Here is a 22,053-nt window from a genome sequence, read left to right on the forward strand (position 1 = left end):
CAAGTGATGTCACTTGCAGAGGAACAGGCTATCCCTCTCTCTCCTGGAATCAGCCATCAATGCAATTTTTAACAACAAATTAAAATGCAAAGTTAGCTTGTTGAAATCAGCTAGATCTTATAGGCCACACTATAGGTGCTATGTCTGTCTAGCACAGCTCCAAAAGCAGCTGAAGATCTGTCTACTACCCTCCCCTGGCAACGTACCCAGAGGAAGGTGATAGTGCAAACACAGTTTACCTCACCTATGGGTGTTTTGTCCCTTGGTACAACTACAGAATGCACCAACAAGTATGAGTCATACCTATAAGGAAAAACATGAAACATACTGCCTAATTGATGCAAGACCCTGATTAGTATTAGTTATTCATATTTTAGGGTTGGTTTGGATAAGGAGGATAGTGGCTTGGGGAGCAGGGGGTATCTCCTGGAGGAGAGCAGGGATCTACTAGGCCTTGTAGATATCCCTAGGTTTGTTGGTACAGGTGGTTTAACAAAAACAAGGCCTAGAAGTAAACAGATAGCAACAGCAATTTAGTGTTGGTTGTCTTACATTTTAAAATTAGATAGGGGCCCAAAGCAAAAGCTCATATTTAAACAACCCATAACGTTAGTGAAATTCAGATCCAACAGCAAGCTTTGTGGCTTGGGCTTGTCTCTAGCTAAAATAGAAAAATGGATAGTAAATTGTGACTAAAAAGTATAGCCACAGGGAGGGATAGGAAAAAACAACCGTTTTTAGCTAACTAGGTTAGTTCAGATGATTGGATAGGAGTAAGGGATGTATCAAGATGGCTACCTTCAATGCACATCAGGGACAGGTCCAGTACCCAGTTGGAATTCAACTGGTAAATCAGAAAAGAATTCAAAGCTATTAAAATCAGTCCACTGATGCAAAACAGCAATAAACCTGGTTTAGGTAGCTGGTTGGACTAGGTTTTCAACTCTTATTTTGCCAAAGCAGAACAAAGCAACTAGAGCATATAACTGAATCTGGCTCAATGTTTTGAAAAATGAATGACTATCTGACAGCCATCTGTTGACTTGTCCTATCCCCTCTGCTGAGTCTCTGAACTGACTTGCTTACAGTCATAACTGATCAGTCTGGGAGGTTTGGCATATGCCTCCATTTCAAATTTGCTTAGAGCATAATGAATGATAAGTAGATGACAGTTCTGTGTCTGACAGTAATCTAGCAAAATCTGACTGAAAATTGTGCACATCCACAGTCTCCCATGGCAAATCCACATTAGAAAATCCCAGGGTTGTGAGTTCAATCCTTGAGGGGGGGCCACTTAGGGATCTGGGGCAAAAAATTGGTCCTGCTAGTGAAGGCAGGGGGCTGGACTTGATGACCTTTCAAGGTCCCTTCCAGTTCTAGGAGATTGGTATATCTCCAATTATTACTTAAATGAGGAAAGCATGTGGAGAAACAGTCACCCTGATGCTTGTTAAGGGATCTTGTCAAGGGTTATTGGGCAACACGGTGTCTATAGAATAGCAATCCAACCTTAAACAGCGTAGAGAACAATGGACTGATGGAAGAAGGCACAACCTAGCGGAAACCTTGGAAAATCGATTTCCAGGGGAGTAGAGAATTCATGCTGCCCTGAGTGAATAATTCAGCTCAGAATTTTTGCTTTGGGCAACTCATAAAATTACCAAAACCTTGTATATAGAATGGCATTTATGAAAGTTGTATCCATTAATTCAACATTGCATAGCTCACGCACAGCCCTGGCTTATTCTGCCCAGTATTTCTTCTCACTTTATGAGTCAAGATTGATGGGGCTTTTATGTGACATGGAGAACACCAATTGCTGTTCTCAGAAAACTCCTTTCAAGAGCAAATTCACGTAAAATCACAATAGGAGCTCTAGAGTAACAACAAAGTTTCTGCACAGTTCCTGCAGCTAAAAGCAATTTCCTATTTATTCTGAGCTATGCTATGTATATTTCTGGATAAAGGTTTTATAAAGGCCATTATATCTACTTTTCAGTTTTAAATGAATGTCTGCAACGTGTTAATCTTTTATATGTGCATCCATTATTTTTAATGTACAGCAGATTGAGACATTTACTTCAAGCTGGGCATTGTTTGTATAATTCTAAAGGTAGCAAAATCAGCCAAGTGCTGGAATCTAGTATGTACAAATTTAACATAGAACTAACACACAGAATCATGCATGACACCCAGGAACAGTACAACCCAGTTGGAATTGTATTGTATAAACATGCATGTACACATATACAGGTATGCAAAAACCCTGGTATTTGATTTTAAGGAGAGCTTACGCCTACCCAGTCTGCAAATATCAACAGGAAGCTTATATTAAATGTCAACCCCTAGTACCACTGACTAGTACTAAGGTGCTCAGATGCTAAGGTAATGGGGACTGTGACGGTGTGAACTGGCCCTGCACTGGAGCAGAAGGCATTAAGGGCGCTCTCTTAGCAGCAGAAGCCATGCCCCCTCAACCCTACTGGGCATGCTCCAACTGCTGCAGCAGTATAAAAGGGAGCAGCCTAACTCAGTCCGGGTGGACTGCTTTGGAGGAAGGATGCGCCTCACCAGCTCCAGCTGAGGAGCAGCCAGGTACCTAGACAAGGGAGTGATACAAGTCAGCTCTGTGTTCTTGGGGAACCAGGGCGCAGTATCCAGCCTGTCTGACTCATGAAGGATACCCCTGCCCCCAGCCTCTGCTTGAACCAAAACTGATCAGAGAGAAGACTTACAGAAAGCAATAAAAGGTGTGGGAGACACACCTAAACCCCTCCTGACAAGAGTGATAGGATTAAGGTAACTCCCCTAGCCTCATCTGCATCAAAGATGGGACAGGGAGGCGTCTCCATTAGCATACAGAATGGAGAACAGAGATTCTAAGGTAAGAACCACACTGAACTCTGGGACCAGAAAAGCAGGGAAGCACTGCATGATGGGGGATTTCTGCTCCAGATGTTAATGAACCTATGCCTGCACACACCCAGCTCAGCAGTTACCAGACCAATTCTAGTAATGAATCCTTGATATCCAAAATACTGAAGCTGCCTAATTGCATTGTGAGCTCCCTGGAAGGAACACAGCCCATAGCCAGGAATGATCAGTTCCTATTGTCTAGCCTAAAGAAAACCCTTGAGTCATCAGTTTACCCATAAACAAATCTAGTGTTCTCCCTTGCACCATTGTTTCCATACAAAAAATCCTACCCACGCTCAAGTAAGTGTTCTGATGCCTGATCCAAACTCTGCATCAGTTCCACTGGGAATTGATCTTCTCCTGACTGATCATGCTGGGGGCTTTGCCTGTATTCAGCACTCAGGACCCTGAGCTACCACCATCACCTGGGAAACCTGACCAGTTCAAACTTGGAGTGGTGAGACCCCAGCTCTCTCTCTCTCTCTGTTTTCTTTTCTGACTCAGGTATAACTTTCTAACCCTGACTTATTTGATCAGGTATAGTTGTCTATATATGACTTTTGTGATCTTTAATAATGTAACTATTATGTTTGTTTAGGCTCTCCTTGTGTGGTTATCACTATTATTCAATAAATAACTTTTATGGTTAAGCTGGTTGCTTCCCTCTCTCTCTCTCTCTGTGAACTTTACTCTTTTGTGTTTTTTGCTTCCTCATTTATTCTGAAGCAATGCTCCTCTTTAGCTAATACCTAAGCTAAAGATCTCTGTAGTGCCCAAAAATACCGTGGGGTTTGCTCATCAAGTGGGTTACTACCAGTACAATTGTAACGTGAAAGTGGGGCATAAGAGGGTGGCAGCTTGGAAGTGCTGCTTGACCCAGACTACTGAGCCCGGGGGCATATAAGGGTGGCAGCCTGAAAGCACTGTTCGACCCAGACTGCTCAGGCTTACTCTATTCCGGTGCGTACCTTTGGCATATAAGGGTGGTAGTTTGAAAGTGCTGCTTGACCCAGTTCGCTGAGTCCAGGGACATATAAGGGGTCAGCTTGAGAGTGCTGATTGACCTGGTCCACTCACACTTGCTCTGTTAATGTGTGTGTGTGTGTTCATCTGGTTCTGGGGCTGGAGGAACCCAGCCCTAGTGAACCCAGGTCCTGTAAGATAGCTCCATAGGGAGGGAACTTGCAGAAGGGAGAAGTAGAGCTCCATATGAAAACACAAGTGACACAAGCAGTACATTGATAGAATTACAGACCGCGTCCCAGAAGAGTAACTCTAATAAATGAGCGTACCCCAAAGTAACGGGCACATCTGGTAACAGGAGCAGCAGATGCTGAGGCCCAGACAAGCCCCCAGCCCCCTGCAGATGCCCTAGAGAGACTGCAATCATCACCCAAGGCACTCTGAGACCCCGAAGGCACCTTGACTTCACCTACAGGAGCCATGGTAGGAAGCAGCCCAGGGAGGGACTAGTCAGTGTCCCTGAAGCAGTGGGAGTGTTGCAGGTGGATCCCCCACCAGCTTTCTGACAAACCCCATTGCCATTACCAGGGCCCTAGGCTGGGACCTGGTGGAGCAGGGAGGGCCTGGGTCCTCCTACCCAGCTGCCTCCCTTTTGGGAGGGGGAAGCCCACCAAACCCCTTTTCCATTGACTCTGGACAGTGGGCCATACTTCCCTTCAGACAAGGGGGTGTCCCATCAACTCTGGCCATTTGACTATGCAGCCTTGTGGCTGAGCACAACCATATTGACTTAACCGTGGGGCTACCATGCCCTTACCCCTTCCCCCAGGGTAATGCAGGGAGTTGGTACTGGCTTTGCAATGTGTTGGAGTATGTGGGTGTTGTATCCTTGGGGCAGCCAGTGTAGGAAGCAATCACTTGAGGCCAGAGAGCAGACAGCTAACCAAAACCTCCATTTTATTTACAGAGACAGAGAGCTCACTCAGCCGGTTGAAACCGGCTGAGCTATCCCTTAATAGTCTAACTCAGTTGCCATAGTAACAAAACCCATGACAACCAAATACACAACATATTCCTCCCCCCCTAATAAGAACATCCCCTAAATAAAACACACACTAAACTAGAGAAGGAGGGTAGACTGCCTCCATTCCCGGCTAAACCCTGGGGATTATTTTGCCCCATAACCGTGGGTTCGCCCTAACTAAAGATCCAGCCGATGAGGAGGCCTTCTGTCTCTAGGTGGATTACGGCGAACTTCTGGTGTTGTTGCACCCGAAAGTACTAGGGGCTCAGGGTCCGCAGCACGAATAGGTGAGGAGGTGGTATCAGCTCGTGCTGGGCAAAGGGGTATCTCAGCTGCCGGCAGTAATGGAGGACAACAGTCAGGAACAGGTGACTCATGATTCGGTGTCTCACCAGGAGGGTGAAGTCAGACCCTCAACTGCAGATGGGTCCTGAAGACTGGCATGACCTGGCAACAGCTGATCTACATGTCGCCGCCAGGTAAGATTCTCTGCAGTCCGGACTGTATAGGAAACAGGTCCTGTTTGAGTGATGACTGTGGCCGGGACCCATTTAGCTCTGGAAGTATAATTCCGAGCCAAAACTGGCTGCCCTGGGCTAAAGGTTCGGTCTTTTGCTCTGGGTGCCCATCTGATGACTTGATATTGCTGCTGATGTTGCACAGTTTGTCTGAGTTCAGAAGGTTTCAGCAGATCAAAGCAAGTGCGCAGCTGTCGTCCCATCATTAGAAAGGCTGGGGAAGCCTGGGTCGTAGCATGAGGTGTGTTTCTATAGGAAAGTAAGAAGGTATCCAGACGCTTTTGAATGGAGTGTTGTCCCTTTGCTGATTTCAAAGCGTTTTTCATTGTCTGCACAAATCTTTCAGCTAATCCGTTGGTGGACGGATGATATGGTGCTGACGTGATGTGGTGTATCCCATTTGCCTTCATAAAATTTTGAAACTCCTGAGAGACGAACTGCGGTCCGTTGTCGCTCACAAGTTGTTCTGGCAGACCAAAACGACTAAAGAGTCCTCGTAGTTTTTGGATAGTACTCTCTGCAGTAGTGGACTGCATTATAAAGACTTCTGGCCATTTAGAATGGGCATCTACTGCCACCAAGAACATGCTTCCTTCAAGGGGGCCAGCAAAGTCAACGTGAATACGTTGCCACGGGTTTTCAGGCCAGTCCCATGGGTGTAGGGGTGCCCACTGGGGTGCATTTCTTACACCCTGACATGACATACAAGCTTTTGCCTTCTCTTCAATAGCACTGTCCAATCTAGGCCACCAAAAATAGCTTCGTGCAATTTCCTTCATGTGCACTATTCCACAGTGACCGGAATGTAGCTGTTCTAACATCTGTGATCTCAGGGGTGGTGGAATAATGACACGCCTCCCCCACAACAAACAACCAGATTGGACCGATAACTCCGTCCGCCTGGACATGTAGGGAACAAGGTCGGGTGAGACCGGAGAGGTTTGTCGAGATTTTCCATGCATCACCAGGTCCATAACTTGGGATAATACTGGGTCAACGCGGGTTGCCTTCTTTATCTGAGCAGCAGTGATGGGTGTATTCTCTACCTGTTCAAAGTAGAAGATTTCCTTTTGGGCACTATCTTGATGTTTGACCGGTAAAGGCAACCTTGAGAGACCATCTGCATTGCCGTGCAGTGGATTTCGATATTTGATTTCATATGTGTGTGCAGAAAGTATCAATGCCCAACGTTGCATACGACTAGCAGCTAATGGGGGAATGCCTGTGTAGGGTCCAAAATTGATGTCAGAGGTCGATGGTCTGTAAGAAGAGTAAACTTTCGCCCAAACAGGTACTGATGAAACTTCCTAATTCCAAAAACAATTCCTAATGCCTCACGTTCGATTTGGGCGTAGTTAGTTTCTGCTTTGCTTAGAGTGCGTGAAGCAAAAGCAATAGGTCTTTCTTCTCCCGAAGGCATAATGTGTGACACGACCGCTCCCACTCCATAAGGGGAAGCATCGCAGGCCAATTGCAGGGGTAAGGATGGATCAAAGTGCGTTAGAACTTCAGAATTTAACAATGCATCCTTAGCTTTGTTAAATGCAACATCACAGGCTTCAGTCCACTTCCAGGCCTTGTTCTGCCCAAGGAGCTCATGAAGTGGTTTTAGCAGTGTGGCTAACTGTGAGATGAACTTTCCATAATAGTTCAGGAGTCCTAGAAATGAGCGTAGCTGGCTTACATTTCGAGGTGGGGGAGCCTCCACAATAGCTTTAACTTTTGCAGGGGCCTTATGAAGACCTGCAGAATCGATGATGTGTCCCAAATATTCAACAGAGGGCTTGAAGAATTCACACTTGTCTTTGCAAACTCGTAGGCCATACTCTTCCAGTCTTTGTAGGGTAGCCTCTAAATTCTTTAAGTGATCCTCTTCATTTCTTCCAGTGACCAGGATATCATCCAGATAGCACTGAACTCCTGACAAGCCACACAAGATCTGGTCCATAGCCCTCTGGAACAGGGCGGGAGCCGATGTGATTCCGAAGGGTAGGCGACAGTATCGATAAAGCCCCTTATGAGTCACAATAGTCAACAGCTCTTGGGACTTTTCATCGACGTGCATCTGTAAATATGCTTGACTCAGATCAATCTTACTGAACTTTTGTCCCCCAGCCAGGCCTGCGAAGAGGTCATCGATGCGGGGAAGCGGGTATTGCTCTGCACACAACACTGGGTTGACAGTGACTTTAAAATCACCGCAAATCCGGAGAGAGCCATCTTTCTTCACTATTGGAACGATAGGAGTGGCCCATGAGCTATGGGTAACTGGTATTAGGACTCCATTGGTGACCAGGCGCTCCAGGTCTGCTTCAACTTTTGGCCTGATGGCATATGGCACAGTTCGGGCTTTCAGATATTTTGGTGGACTGCCAGGTTTAATGTTCAATGTCACAGTGATTCCCTTCATACTTCCCAAATCATCTCCAAAAACAGCAGCATGTTTCCTTAGTATAGGGTTAGACTGGTTTCTTCTTTAGTCATCCGGTGCACTTCTGCCCAGTTCAGCTGAATCTTCCCAAGCCAAGACCTACCCATTAAGGCTGGGTAGTCACCTCTCACCACAAACAGTGGCAATTTAGCCGCCTGTCCATTGAGCTCCACCTTAACATCAATAGTGCCCAACATGGGCACAGCTTCACCTGTATACGTCTTCAGAACAGTTTTTGTTGCCTTAAGCGGAAGATGCTGTAGCTTTTCCTTATACACAGTCTCCGGAACCAGCGAGACAGCTGCACCGGTGTCTAGTTCCATGCGTATAGGTTTGCCCTCCAATAAGGGGGTTACCCAGTATTCATGTGAGCCCGCTGCCAAAGACAAAACATGCAGTGGCACTTCCTCTTGTGAGGAGGTGTCACCTTGATCATCCTGGGTCTGCTCTAGGGTATGCAAGGTTCCTCTTTTTGTCGGCCAGACCACAGGCCTCTTTTTCTTTTGTTTACAGGCATACTCAATGTGTCCCTTTTTGCCACAGTGTCGACACACCAGGTCCTTACACCAGCATTCTGATGCCTGGTGACCCAGCTTACCACAGCGGTAACATTCTTGACTCTGCACCGTTTTGTGGGTCAGTTCTTGTGACACTTTTTGCACCCTAGGGGATGCACCGATGTATTGTGCCTCCCTTGTAGCCAGTTCCATGGAGACAGCAATATGAACAGCCTTCTGTAATGTAAGCTGAGCCTCTGTCAGTAGGCGCTTCCGTATAGCTTCATTGCAGAGGCCACACACTAACCTGTCACGCAGGGCATCATTTAACATCTCTTTAAATTCACAGTGTTCTGCTAGCTTTTTTAAAATGGCTACAAATTGTACAACTGTTTCATCTTCCTTTTGGTCTCTTTTGTGGAACCTATATCTTTCAGCAATTACCAGTGGTTTTGGGGAGAAATGAGACCCCAGGATTTCCACAATGTCACTGTAAGATTTAGTCTCAGGCTTAACAGGGTGTAGTAAGCTGCGTAGCAGAGAGTAGGTTTTAGCCCCTACAACAGTTAAGAATATTGGCACCTTCTTCGCTTCTGTAATGTCATTTGCAATACCAAAAAGCTCAAAACGCTCAGTATACACATGCCACTGCTCTGTATTCTCATCAAAAGGCTCCAGGGGCCTGGTCAGAGTAGCCATGATTTTTAGTTTCACTTTCACAGTCAGTGCAACAAGCAGCTTTTTTTCTTTGTTTGGTCTTTACCTTGACTTCTACTTCCTTCTGTTACTGGAGCAGCACCAGGATCCCATCCTCGTCGCCAGTGTTGTATCCTTGGGGCAGCCGGTGTAGGAAGCAATCACTTGAGGCCAGACAGCTAACCAAAACCTCCATTTTATTTACAGAGACAGAGAGCTCACTCAGCCGGTTGAAACCGGCTGAGCTATCCCTTAATAGTCTAACTCAGTTGCCATAGTAACAAAACCCATGACAACCAAATACACAACAGTGGGCAGTGGTTGAGACCTGCTAAAAGGCTCCCAAGCAATGGGGTCTTTATTTGGTGATTTATTTGGGAATCTGCTCAGTCCTGACTTCCTTTAATTAAGATATGTAATTTGTGATCGTACTAATATTTGCACATCTTTTTTTCCCTTTAAAATATTGTTCAGGCTGTGGCCTTCATCAGGGCTGGGACTGCCAATAACAAAACTGACCTGGGACTGACAAGGCTACAATTAGACTGCGTACAAAAATATTATAGCTATTTTGAAGAGGCAGCACTTTTGGTATGTACCAGCAGAGGGCAGTAAAGGCACTAGCCATCTTCATAGAGATGCTGGCTGTACAGCACTCTGAAGTCTGAGTAGAAAGAACTTTCCATTTGTTCATTATTTTTACAAATTTGGCTGGGAAACATTTAATAAATGACAGTGGCAAAGAGCCTTGACTATTCTATGCAAAGAACATTAAATAGTACTGTAGTGCCATGGTGATCCTTCTAAGCCTTTGTTATAAATACTAGTTTACTAGGAATGGATTGAAAACCATAAACTATGAAGTATTTGACTGAAGGCACTCTCACATATTGTCTGTGCATTACAAGAAAAATGTTCATATACATTCCTAGAAAAGCTAATTGTTACCCTAATGTACATTATCTTTCTTCCCTTTCAATAACAGCAAATGAGATAAGAACTGGGCAAAGAAAGGTAGGAACTGAAGCTGAATAAAGCTCTTGAATTTGCAACTGCTGAGATACAAAAATCTTAATGACCATTGTCTATTTGTCCTTAATATTTGGATGCCTTCCCCCAATATGGATTATCTTCAGTTTCTTTTATTACAGTACAGTAATGCCAAGGGATGGTCAGCCAATCTTTAATTTCAAGCTCAAATTTGATTAGGGCTTTATTTGTTGATTGAACCTTTGCTGAAATGAAAAACCATGGCTGTCTTAATGAAGCTGGATACATCAGTTGCCATCAATTATAAAATTCAGCTTTTAGTCACTCGGGGCTACTTGAAGGCAGTTACACCAATATAGGCAATCTTGCATAAACAGGCAGAAATACAGTTGTTTACACTCTGGGCCTTAGCGTCCCTATTGGTTAACTCTGTCTTGGAAAAATATAAATTAGGTTCAAGGCCAATATCCTGGGATGCCTAAACAGTGGGGAAGTAATTATATTCTGTGCTTCTGTAGTGAAAATATCTGCATCCATAAGTTTATTAGTTGATTTAGAGCAGGTTTTACTTCAGTGATCCATATTCTAATAGAGCAGTGGTGTTTTTCAGCAGATGTCTCTAACCTTATCAGGCCTTCACTTAGGGTGTTGCAAGTTGAACAGCTGTAATACATTATGCACTGCAGAACTCTGCATTGCCCCTCAACATTTTTTTGTATGACTTTGCAATTGTAGCTGTTAGATTTGTGTATTCAGACTGTCATCAGTTCTTATGAATGTTTTTAATTTAAATTTGTGTTTATTTTGCCAAGGTTCTAGGCACCCCACTACCTGTTACAAAAACATAAATGGAATTAAACAGCAGCTACCCCCAATAATTAATAGAACAGAACCCTATACCGATCACACAACTCCCTACCTGACCTCCATCATGAAGATCTAACTCCCATCAAGCCCCCACCCTTCCCAGAAGCCAATGCACCTTGGAGAGTGTCCTGAGGGTCAGCATAAGGGAGAAAAACTTATTCCCTAGGTGAAGCCCTTTGACAGAAAACACTTTCCCTCCACCCCATCCCCCTTTTTAAATTGAGGGTATCCAGTTCCAGCACTTCTGCTGATCGGCACTCTGGTAGTAGGGCAATCTTAAAGTAGGAGGGTACCAAATTACTTCAATTGTGCTGAATTACATATTAGTCTAGTTCTTGCTTTGGAATTATATGTGGGAAATTAAGAGTAAATGAGGCTTAGTTAAACAAAGCTAACTTTCTGTGGTGCTCTATAATAATGCAAGCACCTGCCGTTATGCTTTAATAAGAGTTTTGCTGTCCCGCGTACAGTGGCCTTCACAACTATGATGTGATACAAATAACATGTCTTGCCAAGGCCATTAATCAACAAAGACGTGACCATATTGGATCAGACCGTTAGTTACCGTATTTTCCGCACCATAAGGCGCACCGGATTATAAGGCACAGTCTCAATTACGGGATCTATTTCTGTACTTAACCCATACATAAGGCGCACCGTATTATAAGGCGCATGCTAAAACATATGGTCTACAAAAAAAGGTAACGGTGTTCATAGTAAAAAGGTAACGGAAGCAAAACAGTGAGTTTAGTTGAACTTTATTCTACTATTTAACAATACACTCACATTATTTTTTAATCAATCTTCTCCCACAAATCCATCAAAGTCCTCATCTTCTGTGTCTGAATTGAACAGCTGGGCAATTTTGCCATCAAACATGCTGGGTTCTCTCTCATCATTGTCGGAGTCAGTCTCGTTGCCAGGTGGCTGTTCAGCAATGATGCCGGCTTTCACGAAAACTCGGACAACAGTTAAAGCAGATACCTTAGCCCAGGCATCCACAATCCATTCACATATGGTGGCGTAACTCGCCCGGCGCTGCCTCCCAGTGTTAGTAAAGGTGTGTTCGCCGTCTGTCATCCATCGCTCCCATGCCGTTTGCAACTTCACTTTGAACGCCCTGTTTACACCAATGTCCAGCGGTTGGAGTTCTTTTGTTAATCCTCCTGGAATGATGGCAAGCTCCGAATTCATTTGCTTCACTTGGTTTTTCACAGTAGCGGTAAGATGGGAACGCATGGAGTCGCAGATCAACAGGGACGGTGATGCGTGGAAAAAACCATCCAGTCTCTTTACATACACCTCTCTCAGCCACTCTCTCATTTTCTCCTCATCCATCCAGCCCTTTTGATTGGCCTTAACGATGATTCCAGCTGGAAACTTTTCTTTTGGCAGCGTCTTCCTCTTAAAAATGACCATAGGTGGTAGTTTCTGTCCATTACCGTGGCAACCAAGAACAACAGTGAAAGCCGACTTCTCATGCCCCGTGGTGCGTATCGATACCGTGCTGGTCCCCTTTTTCTCCACAGTATGGTTCACGGGGATGTCAAAAGCGAGGGGGACCTCGTCCATGTTGGTGATGTGGTTGGGCTGGATCTTTTTGTCGGTAATCTTGTTACTGCAGTAGGTGCGGAAGATGGCCAGCTTTTCTTTGTAATCCGCCGGCAGTTGCTGCGCCACGGTAGTTCTTGCGCGGATGGAGAGATGACGCCTTTTCATAAAACGAAAGCACCAAGACGGACCTCCTTGAAAGTGTTCGATCTTCATGTCTTGTGCTATCGTTGTTGCCTTCAGTCGAATGGTGACTGTAGAGACGCTTCTCCCGGCTGTTCTTTGTTCAATAATCCATTGTTCAAGTTGGTCTTCTAACTGTGGCCACCTCGATTTGTTCCCGCGGAAACTCTGTTTCGTCTTCTTAACTTGGCGCAGTTCATTTTCTTGCTTCCTCCACTTCCGAACCATAGATTCATTGATGTTGAATTCTTTCGCAGCTGCTCTATTCCCATTTACAACCGCGTAACTGATAGCCTGTAGTTTGAATTGTGCCTCGTAAGCATGTCTCTTCACTGGTGCCATTTTCGGGGGTCCTTAGACAAACAAATGTCTAAGGAGGAGTGGAGAAGGTAAACGTACGTACTGTACGTATTACGTAATGTTCTCTGATTGGTTTATCGCTGCCAGCGTACGTAGTTTACGTATTACGTCCCTGTGTCAGCGAAAAATGGTCCGACAGTCAATCAAGCAAAGCGCTTACCAAAGTCGCACAACAACATTTTTACAGATTTTGGAACTCAGTGCACACATAAGGCGCACTGGATTATAAGACGCACGGCCAATTTTTGAGAAAATTTAAGGCTCTTAGGTGCGCCTTATAGTGCGGAAAATACGGTAATCTAACTCACTATACGTCTAACAATGGCTGGTACTTTTACACCACAGAACATAAGTGTGTGTGTGTGTGTGCATAACGAGCCAATCTGATTAGACCGTGTTGTCTATGGAGGGCAGGTGGAAGAAAACTTCTTCCTGACACCAACAGTAAATCAGTTTCTATTCAGAAGCTTGAGATTTATTAGCTATCTTACCTTGCTAAGCAACAAATGGGGGAAGGATTGCCCTCCTAGAATCCTCTCACTGTGGGTCTTTGCTTCCCAAATGGAAAAGAGGCCCAGAGAGCCATAGGTGCAGGAACTAGGGGTGGTGGGGGTGCTGGCCCCATGCCCAGGCCTCCATCCCCAGCCACCAGCCCTAGGTCCTGACCGCTGGTCCTGCCTCCTGGCCACTGGCCCCATGCCTGGGGCTCCATGCCAGGGGCCCTGTTCCTCGTGCTCCATGCCTGGGACTCTGCTCCCTGGCCCCGGGCTCGGGTCCCAGCCATTGGTCTGGCACCCAGGGCTTGGGTCCCAGTGGCCGGCCCCACATCCTGGTCACTGGCCACACACTGGGGCTGTACTCTTGGGGCACTGGTCCAGCTCACTGGCCCCATGCCCGGGCCCCCGCACCCATCCCCCCACTTACAGGGACCCAGCCACTGGCCCCATGGCTGGGGCTCTGCTACTGGCCCCACATGCAGGGTCCCAGCTGTAGGTCCCATGCCCGGGGCTCCATTCCTGGCCCCGTGCCCGCCCCCAGCCTTTGCCTCCTTATCCCTGTCTGGATCTCCCCCTCCCGGAGACATGGCACTGCTTCCTGCCCTAGCTGGGGGGAGGGGCACAGATAGGGGTAAGGAGGCTGGTTTTCAGCAGCACCACTATTAAAAGGGTTCCAGCGCCACTGCCGAGACCTGCATATGAGTCTGGAATTAGCTGGGGAAGGGAGTGTAATCCCTTCACTCTGCTCTGAAAAGGAAAGGATCCAAGCTGTGTTTGTGTTCAGCCATCTGAGGGCTTCACTCTCATTCCGTCTCAGAGAGAAAAGCACAGACTTTGTTTTAGTGAGGAGGAAGAGGAGGAGTAAGTAGTCTTGGGATGGCAGCCCTGTCTCGGTAGCAAGTGCAGACTGCTGCTTTGTATTCGGGGACCAAGACTAGAACCCCGATGTTCAGGGCCAGTTGTAGTTTCTCTATTCTTCTAGCACTGATGTCCTGCTAGAAAATCTGAGATAGCCAGCTTTGTCCTAGTTGCTTACTGAGATACTGTATAATAAGTTACCAAATAAAGAGAACAACAACATTCTAGAAGAATATTCAAGGCCATGTGAATTGCTATTATGTGAATAGTTAAACACGAAGTAGTATGACATCTTATTCTCAGAAGAGTTGCTGGAATGCTATAGACATTAAAATTTCTTGCCAGAAAGGGCACATGAAAACATCACATTTTATAGCATACATTACTTTTTGTAAACTTGGCCTTCAGGATTCAGCACTGATGAAGCAAAAATATAACTGGGACCAGGGCTTAAGTAGGACTAGCTGACCCAATGCTCACTTGTCCTTGCCAAACTGGACTGACACATCATGTTAACAATGTATTAGCTAACTCAGCTCTACACCATTGTGTTCTAACATGATAAAATGTAGCGAAGAGAAAGCCAGAGAGGTGAGATATAGTCATTGTCTTCAATCTACCTCTATTCTCCTGAATAGTCCTGTGTTCAGTGGTGTATACGCATTTCTTTTGGACCACTTTTACTCATTGTTAGGAAAAAATGTAGACTGTGTATTCTGTGACTATTTTGATATTGTCATTCTTTTGAAATATTTATTACACAAACAAAAGGCTGATAACGGCATTTTCTTACAGTTCCAATAATTAGGTATTTTTAGAGATGCCCATCACTGTAGTGTCTAAGGGCCAGATGTTCAAGGTACTTGGGCCTGGTCTACACTACAGAGTTAGGCCGACACAAGGCAGCTTACATCAATCTAACTCTGTAAGCATCTACACTAAAATGTTGCTCCCACCGATGTAACTCGTCCGCTATGCTGACTTAATAACTCCACCTCCATGAGATGCATAGTGCTTAGCTTGGCGTAGTTAGGTTGACACAGTATCAGTGTAGACACCGCATTACTTACGTTGAATTTAGTAACCTCCAAGAGGTTTTCCACAATGCCCTATTGTGACCACTCTGGTCATCATTTTGAACTCTGCTGCCCTGCGACTAGGTATGCAGATACAGGCCCCTCCTCTTTTAAAGCCCTGCACATTTTTGAAATTCCATTTCCTGTTTGGTTGGTGTGGAGAGCTCACTTAGCAACTGCCCAGCTGACCATACTGGCTCCACACAGCAAACACACTCCTGCCTGGAGTACACAGAAGGTAGTGGATCTCCTGGGTCTGTGAGGATAAGAGGCTCTACAGGCTCTGAACCAGCCATAGAAATGTCAACATATATGAGCAGATCCCTTGGAGCATGGGGGAGAAACGTTACAACAGGGACATGCAGCAGTACCACATGAAAATCAAGGAGCTGTGGCAGGCATACCAGAAGGCAAGGGAGGCAAATAGTTGCTCTGGTGCAGAGCCAGAGGCATGCTGCTTGTACAAGGAGCTGCATACTGTCCTTGGGGGAAACTCCACCACCACCACCAAGAGACCTGTGGCTACTTTGGGGAAGTTGGAGTCACAGGCCCCCACAGTGCACAGTGAGGAGGAAGTGTTGAACAAGGAAGAGGAGGAGGAGGAGGAGGAGGAGTATGGGGGACAGGCAACCAGGGGAACCAATGGCATAGCAAGCCAGGACTTCTTTCTGAGCCACTCCCAGCAGTCCAGCACTGACAAGTCTGATGCAGAGGAAGGAATCTCTGGTTAGTATGCAGGTTGCTTTGATATTGCAGGGACACATCTGTTTGTTTACTATTTTTTAATCATGCTAGAAGAGGCAGTGAAATAACCAATGAAGGTACAGTTGCTATCTGCTTCTTATTGCTCTGTGCAGCTAGGCAGAAGGGGTCCTGCGGAATAGTTTGTTTATATGCACCAGGATGTCCTGTGAATTCTCCATAGAGATTTCAAGGAAACTTTCCTGGAGGCAGTCTGCCCAGTCCTCTGCTAAAGGTTTCTGGGGAAGGCTGCCTTAGTCTTCTCACCGTGGTAGGACACTTTCCCATGCCAGTCAACAATTACTTCAGCAGGCATCATTACAGAACACAGGCTAGCAGCATACAGATCTGGTCTGCTGCCAGATGCATACAGGAGCTGTTTCCTTTCAGGCTCCACTACCCTCAGGAGAGAGATATCAGCTAAAATCACCACAGCCAGGGGCGGCTCTAGGCACCAGCAAAACAAGCTGGTGCCTAGGGCGGCGAAGTCTAGGGGGCGGCAGGCTGGGCCGGCGGACCTGCCGCAGTCATGCCTGCGGGAGGTCCACCGAGCCCCGGGACGACCGGACCTGCCGCAGGCATGACTGCGGAGGGGGCGCTCGTCCCGCGGCTCGGCTGGACCTCCCGCAGGCATGACTGCGGCAGCTCAAGCGGAGCTGGGGGAGCCGCGAACCGTCCGCAGCCGCGGGGGGTCCAGCCGAGCCACACGGGACCAGCGGACCCTCTGCAGTCATGCCCGCGGGAGGTCCGCTACTCCCGCGGCTCCGGGGCGCCTCCCGCGCATGACTGCTTGGGGCGGCCAAAACGGTAGAGCCGCCCCTGACCACAGCCTGTGGAAAATGGTGCTAGTATTCAATTAAATTGCCCTATCTGCAAATACTGATGCCAATGTGCTCCCCCTCATTGTCCCAAATAGCCCCCTTCCCCCAGGGCCGTACTCACCATTGCTGGGACTGCCGCCGTGCTCTATGAATCCTGAGGAGAAGTGAGAATGTAATGCTTGTAACTTGTGTGGATCAAGGGGAGTGAAAACACTCATAATAGTACCTCTGTGCATTGTGTCTTGTGCAGTTTTTCTCTTTTGTTTATTCACCCACCTCAGGAAGTTAGAAATGTGGCCTTGAGGATCCTTCCATCCACCCCAGAGGAGAAGCCACATAAGGAGAAGCAAGAGAATATGGGAGGACATGTTCCAAGAGATTCTGCAGACCTCTGGTGCTGCAGATAACGAGCAGAGGACTTGGAGGAGCACTCTTTCAGCAGAATGGAAAGGGATGCAAGTGTTCAGGGCCATTAATTGTGTCTTGCTGCAAAGGACTGTGACTCCTGGCAACCTGCAGGACATTCTGAATGATTTTACAGCAATGGGGTTCCTGTACTGCAGTGGGGTGATAGATGGCATTCATATCCCTCTTTTGGCACCAGACCACCTTGCCATGGAGTACCTCAACAAAACTGAAAGAGCTATGGTATTGCAAGCACTGGTGGATCACCAGGGATGTTTTACCAACATCAACATGGGGTGGTCATGGAAGATGCATGATGCATGCATCTTTAAAACCACAGGTCTGTTCAGAAAGATGCAAGCAGGGACTTTCTTTCCAAATGAGCGGATTACCATTAGGTATGTTGAAATGCCAATAGTGATCCTGCGAGACCCAATTTATCCCTTACTCCCCTGGCTTATGAAGCCACACACCAGCCATTTCGAGAGCAGCAAGGAGCGCTTAAAATAGAGGCTCAGCAGGTGCAGAATGACTATTGAATGTACCTTTGGCTGTCTGAAAGGACACTGGTGCTGTCTATTCACACGATTAGACTTTAGTGAAAAAATATCTGTTATTACAGCTGCCTGCTGTGCGTGTCATAATATCTGTGAAGCAAAGGGGCAAAGTTTCTGCGGGGTCGAGTGTGGTGGCGAAATGCCTGGCTGCTGATTTTAAGCAGCCAGATACCAGGGCAATAAGAGCAGCTCAACAGGGAGATATACTGCTCAAGGAGGCTTTGAAAGACCATTTCAGTAATGAGCCACAGTAATGTGTGTTGTTGTTATAGTGTGCTCTGCTTGGCATTATTTTTTAGTACCTCAGTATGAACCATACAATGAGTGCTGTGTGTAAGGTAATATAACATTGCAAGTGAGAAATTGCAAGGGGGAAAGTGGGGGACATAACATACCTGGACTTTAGTAAGACTTTTGACACAGTCCCACATGACAAGGTGAAGAAATGGGGGCTTGGCGGAACTACCATTAAGTGGATACATAATTGATTAAACAACCGTAAACAAAGAGTAGCTATTAATGAAATGATGTCAGATTGGAAGGAGGTCTCAAGTGGGTTTGCACAGAGATCTGTCCTGGGTCCAATGTTATTTAACATCTTCATTATTAACCTGAATGTAGTAACAGAGAGCATGCAGATGACACAAAGCAGGGGGTGGGGATTGCAACACTGTGAAGGAAAGAGCTAAAATTTATCAAGGAATCTTGATAAATTGGAGAGCTACAAAATGAAATCCCACAAAGACAAATGTAAGTTGCTTCACTTGGGGAAGAAAAACCAAATGTACAAATACAGAATGGAGGATAACTGGCTTGGCAGCAGCACTGCTGAGAAGGCCTGAGGGTTGTGGTGGATTACAACCCCAACATGAGTCAGCAATGCAATGCTGTTGCAAAAAAAGCAAATGCAATTTTAGGTAGCTTTAACAGAGGCAAGTCACAGGAGGTGAAAGTACTGTTCTACTCAGCTCAGGTTAGGCCTCAGTTGGAATACCGTGTCCAATTTTGGTCACCAATGTACAGAAAAGATGTAGAGAAACTGGAAAGGATCCAGAGACAAGTGACAAAGATTATCAAAGGGATGCCCAGTAATGGATAACTGTGCGGATCTCTCCCCTTCTTCTCATGGCCCAGTAAACCTCTGGAATGTGTTCTTTGAAAACTAATCCCAGACAAAGTTTCTTTGCCCTGCTGCTGGGGTGTAACATCATTTTGTCTTTTCTCCTGCTTGATAGCTTTGTTTACCTTATATGTAAATTTGCCTTCATTGTTGCTGCCTGATGGCCAGGCTGGTCAGAAAAGCAAATACGCATTCGTTCATCTAGGGTGGACTGGGCTTATTCATTGCTCGCCAAACACATTTTAAGAACATATTTCTAGCACTTAGTTATAATTCTTTGTACACACCCAATTTGTACAAAGATTTCCAGGACCACAGTGTTATCAGTTTGTATATAATATCTCACATGACTCCTTTTTAGTTACAGATTATGAAACCAGTGTGTTAGCTGTTGTGAGTATGCCAGGCCTGACAAGAGTTGCTGACAGAGTAATGAAGCACCAATGGGCCTCTGTGTCACATTGTGACAACACTTCTTGGTATGTGGTGCCCAGCCACATGATTGGTGAATGCAAAGCAAATGTTTGTGCTCAAATTCAAGTTTTTCCATGGGCAATTTTATTTTTTGGGGTGCCTCTGGGTATGAATGAGGGAAATACCACAGTACCTGGCTTGCTGGTTTTGTAGGTTTTGCATGCATTCAAAGAGAATTGTATGACAAAGACTGGCCAGAGGAGGGCAACAAAACCTCAAACAACCGGCATTCTACAAGGGAAAGTTCCTTCAAAACTCAAAAGGTTTAATAAAAAATAAATAATTCCTCAACAAAAGGAACTTCTAGTGTTTACAAGTCTAAATCAATAGCAAATACCCCAAACTCCTTGTTGGAGATGAATGAAAGTGATAGACTTAATCATTTTTAATTAAAATGCCAATTTTAGGAGACAGAAGCAGAAAGGAGATGGGGAAATGCCTTTAAGAGATAGGAAAGAATTTTCCATGCTTTAACAACCTGATTGATTAACATCTGACAGTCCATGAGGGTGCTATTTTCTGAAAAATTATAAATATTTTGAGATCAAAAGGAATAATTACTCAGAGTACTACTAATAAAAGTCTCTTACTGTACTGATAGTGTCAAAAAGATTAATTTTTGGAAGAGTCTAAGTATCGCTCATATGTATTTTTCCACATCGCTCTCAAAAAGTCTCAACTTTATAGTCCAAAAGGAAGTTCATTTGAAATTACTTTTTAGGAGCTAGATCAAGGCTGATTGTAGGGGGCATTGTGTAGCTGTATGATTTTATCACCAGAAGGAGGAAGGACCAAGTATAGTTTAGTTCCAACTCACAGGGATTGCTAAATTTTCTCTACATGCTGTGCATGGGGTCAGGAAGCTTTTATTGCACACCCTGCCTCCTGACACATTTGCGCAGGGGCAGATCATAATCCATCCCAAAGAATGGCAACCTGTATCAGGGTGAAATTCCCCAGAGCAGAAAGCCCCCACAAATCCCTACATATGATTTAGATCCCTTTTTAGGGGTTTAAATGGTGCCGATGGACTTGCACATACCTCCTGTACTGGTGTGAATTTTAAAAAAATATAACAAAATAACACCTTTGTTATGTTTTAACGGCTAGGACTTCTCTCTCTGTTTTTTTCACTTTTGCATACAAGAAATTGAATAGCTCATTTCCTTTTAAATTCATAAAGATATGATTTGATCATTTTTTATCCAAGCTAAGGCATTAGATGTATTTACAGTGATTTAGAAGGGGGCTCTAAAAATATGTAACACAAATAAGTTTAAAAAAAATCTGAAATGTGGTGAAAAGTGAATCTAAAAATCAATATCTTGGCTGCCCCATATCTTATCCTTATGGGTCTTCTGAGTCTTTTCTCCTAAGACAAGAATAAGTGTTCCTGTGAGTATCGCAGAGGCCATATATCTGTGGAAACTTATTCTGAATTCCATTCTCTTGTGCAACAAGGCTCTCATTATGCTGCTCTATCACGAATGGGTTCATTTGTGTGCAGGAGGAGTGCTCTTGATGCTCTGCCCCTCCCAGGAGCACAAGGACAGCATTTCTGACAGGCCTCTTTTTGGGAGTGGAGGGGTTCCTTATATGCTCTGCCTCCAGGGCAGCTGCATATGGGTCTCTCAGAATCTGGTCAGTACTGATTTTTTGTGTGTGCTAAATCAGGATGAGTCCTGTGTGACAAAAGATTCTACTCACTCAGATACCAAGAACTACATCTTGGCCCCGTGCTCTTCAGTGTCTACATAAGACTATTCAGGTAGGTGCTGAGACCCCGCAGATTCTGCTGCCAATAACATGCTGATGATACTAAGTTGTGTACTGATCTTTCCTTTTCAACTGATGCAACCAACACCTTTGTAAAAATGTCACAGTGCCTAGAGGAGACCAGCCCTGAGATGTTTGCACTTGACCCAGGCAAGACCAAATAATCCTGATCAGAAGGAAGAAACACACTTGAAGGATGGGCTGGTCACTACCTTTCCCCTCCAAAAAAAAGTGCTTGCCTCCTCCTCCCCCATTATCTGAGTGATGTGACCCTTCAGGGTCCTCTTGAGCACTGCATTTAACCTAAAAATCAGTGGTGGTAAATAACCTTCCTTTATCCATAGTTTGCTAGGAAACTTCATCCCTTCCTCCCAGATGAGGATCTGGCCACAGCAATCCATTCATTCATTGCCACCATACTGGATGACCATGACTTACTGTATATGGGACTGAAGATGGAAGATATTCAAAGGTTCCAGCAAGTGCAAAAGGCCGTAGCTCATCTCCTCAATGGGACAGGCCACTGTAAGCATGTCACTCCTATACTTCCTCTGGCTCCCTGTCCATTTCCATTGTCAAAGCCTGATCCTGATCTTCAATGCATTTGGGATCAGCTACATCAGTGACCACATCTCCATTCATGACCCACAAAGCTATGTTCTTTTGTGACAATGCAGTTCGCAAAGCCTAAAATCAAGAGCATGAAAACTATATAAGGTCTTATTCCAGGAG

The 22,053-nt window shown here is 45.4% G+C and overlaps 1 protein-coding gene across 1 annotated transcript; it reads right to left on the bottom strand.

Moving 5' to 3' along the window:
• Positions 1-5,594: 5,594 nt before the first annotated feature.
• On the bottom strand, positions 5,595-7,570 carry LOC120406294 (uncharacterized protein K02A2.6-like; the record flags this gene model as incomplete). The annotated part of the gene is made up of 2 exons (XM_039540914.1): positions 5,595-6,317; positions 7,088-7,570. Coding segments are annotated over 2 exons (1,206 nt in total), but the record flags the coding sequence as incomplete, so codon positions are not given.
• Between the last annotated feature and the right edge of the window lie 14,483 nt (positions 7,571-22,053).

The sequence above is a fragment of the Mauremys reevesii genome, linkage group 1 (assembly GCF_016161935.1).
Source record: "Mauremys reevesii isolate NIE-2019 linkage group 1, ASM1616193v1, whole genome shotgun sequence".
NCBI lineage: Eukaryota > Metazoa > Chordata > Testudines > Geoemydidae > Mauremys > Mauremys reevesii.